The 2,500-nt window shown below is 41.6% G+C and overlaps 1 protein-coding gene across 1 annotated transcript in view; it reads left to right on the top strand.

Annotated features, from left to right (window-relative positions):
* LOC308361491 (paired box protein Pax-6-like) overlaps nt 1-2,500 on the top strand; it is a gene marked incomplete at both ends in the record, with an annotated part of 11,381 nt that overhangs the window by 2,446 nt on the left and 6,435 nt on the right. Inside the window, one exon of the mRNA XM_080833853.1 lies at nt 2,354-2,500. This exon is cut by the window's right edge and continues 90 nt beyond it. Coding sequence (XP_080689979.1) covers nt 2,354-2,500 — 147 coding nt within the window. The remainder of the gene's footprint in view (nt 1-2,353) is intronic.

Here is a 2,500-nt window from a genome sequence, read left to right as displayed (position 1 = left end):
GTTGGACCCCAGAAAGAATAGCTGGGTCTGTGCCCCAGCTAATGGGGATCCTAATAAACTAAACTAAACTAAACACACCACAGGTGAGGTAACATGCTAACATGCCTCCCCAACTCACCACAGGTGAGCTAACATGCTAACATGCCTCCTCAACACACCACAGGTGCGCTAACATGCTAACATGCTAACATGCCTCCCAACACACCACAGGTGAGCTAACATGCTAACATGCTAGCATGCCTCCCCAACACACCACAGGTGAGCGGCCAGACTGGCCTATAGGAATTGAATGCAGGGAATTGCTTGTGATATTATCTGTTAATTATGAATACAAGCATTTTAAGAAGTTACATGCACATTCACAAAATAAGCTTTAGTCAAGAAATAGAATAGAAGAATAGAAAAGCTTTTGTTTACATAGTATTTGCATAAAACGACATTTGGAGCATGCAATCGAATTTGGAGTCTGTCTTAGGTAGGAAATATCGAAAATTGTCATGGTGAGATATACTTTATATTAGATGTATATCTACCTGGTCCAGAAAAGATTGCTTGTGCAGTTATTTTTGAAGGCATACTCTGCTCATTAAGTTGTCATTCAATGGCCTGTGATCTAGCAAGATCAAGCACACATTACTTCAGGTTCAGAGTCCCTCCATTGGTTTCTGATCACATGATCACATTTACACAGGAGTGATTGGCCTTGACAGATCTCCACCATCTTTGATCAGCAATGCATAGGTCTCTGACAGAGAGAGCTGTGTGTGTGTGTGTGTGTGTGTGTGTGTGTGTGTGTGTTGATCAGCAATGCATAGGTCTGTGACAGAGAGAGCTGTGACGGGTGCCTATGACGGGTCTCCTCCGTACAACACTATGCTCATGACAATAGGTTTGCAGACTCTGATTTCATTCATAAATCACTTTTGGACAATTTAGGCTTGTGTGTGTGTGTGTGTGTGTGTGTGAGTGTGTGTGTGTGTGTGCGTGTGTGTGTGTGTGTGTGTGTTCGCGTGTGTGTGTGCATATGTGTGTGCGTGTGTGTGTGTGTGGGTTTGTGTGTGTTGTGTATGGAGCTAGATTAGTTTCATAATTCACAAACCAACGAAACGCGATTCAAACCAAAGAAACGTGAGTCACAAACAAACGAAACGCGATTCACAAATGTATTTCATGTTTCACAAATCAATGACACCATGACATTTGTTTGCAATCTGACGAACACGAGTTACAAATCCCTGCATTCGTTCGTGTGGATTTTTGGAACTTTCCTAGCGCACGTAGTTTCACAAATGCATTTTTCTAAAAGATATTCTCTGCAGCCTATCAGATCTCTTCAAATTTCAGCCAATCACGTTATTGTGGCTATATGGACTACAGCCAAGGTTATAAGACGGACATTGGCGCGGTACTGCCTGAGATCACAAGCAATGGCATCTGCTGACCAGGATCCATGGCCAAGGTTATGTTAGACATTGACTAGCTAGCTTGCTAAACGTTAGCCTAGGAAACACTTAAAATGACTAAACATGGATCCTGCCATTCTCAAGAATGATTCAACCACGTATGATAATCGGCCTTATTAGATTTACAAGCTATATTTCACTAACATTTGGTGGGCAGATGCCATTGCTCGTGATCTCAGGCAGTACCGAGCCCATGTCCGTCTGTTGCAAACAAATTTCATGGTCTCATTTATTTTTGAATCACAAAATACATTTGTGAAACATGAAATACATTTGTGAATCGCGTTTCGTTTGTTTGAATCGCGTTTCGTTTGTTTGAATCGCGTTTCGTTTGTTTGTGACTCGTGTTTCGTTGGTTTGAATCGCGTTTCGTTGGTTTGTGAATTATGAAACTAATCTAACTCCATAGTTGTGTGTGTGTGTGTGTTAGGCTTGCTGTCCTGTTTGTATTCATTGTTTGATGGTTCTTTACAGGTACCATGTTGTATTCTTCCGCTGGTGTTTTTAGTTAGCTAATGTCTTGTCTATCTATTACAGTTTGACTAATCTGCATTGTGGAGTGCATTTATCTCCCTGCTCATTCAGAGTATTTTAACACTCTGTTATTGTGCTTTGGTTGATTCTTTTTCATTATTTATTTTTATTTATTGGTCTATTTGATAGGGACCATGCATATTCATGAACATTGTATATAAAACACCATGTAAATATGCCAGAGTTAGTAAAAATAACTACTTTCCATCTTCAGTCACTAAATTATGATTTCAACCAAGCAATATTCCACTGACAGTTAAGCTAGTTATATTTCTAGCACCGCTGTTACTGTATCCAATCCATTCATTTGTTAAACACTTAAACATGTGACCTCCCTCTCTCTTCATTTAACCCAGTTTCAGATGGCTGCATGGCAGAGCCAGAGGGGGTAACGCACAGAGGAGGGAGCATAGGTGCCATGGGTGGGAGGCGAGGAGGAGGAGGAGGAGGAGGAAGAGGAGGAGGAGGAGGAGGAGGAGGTCACGCAGAGAGGGAGGAAGGGG

This window comes from Sprattus sprattus, assembly GCF_963457725.1.
Source record: "Sprattus sprattus genome assembly, chromosome: 3".
Lineage (NCBI taxonomy): Eukaryota > Metazoa > Chordata > Actinopteri > Clupeiformes > Clupeidae > Sprattus > Sprattus sprattus.
Note: the sequence above shows the minus strand (reverse complement) of the source record. Positions and strands in the feature narration are given on the sequence as shown.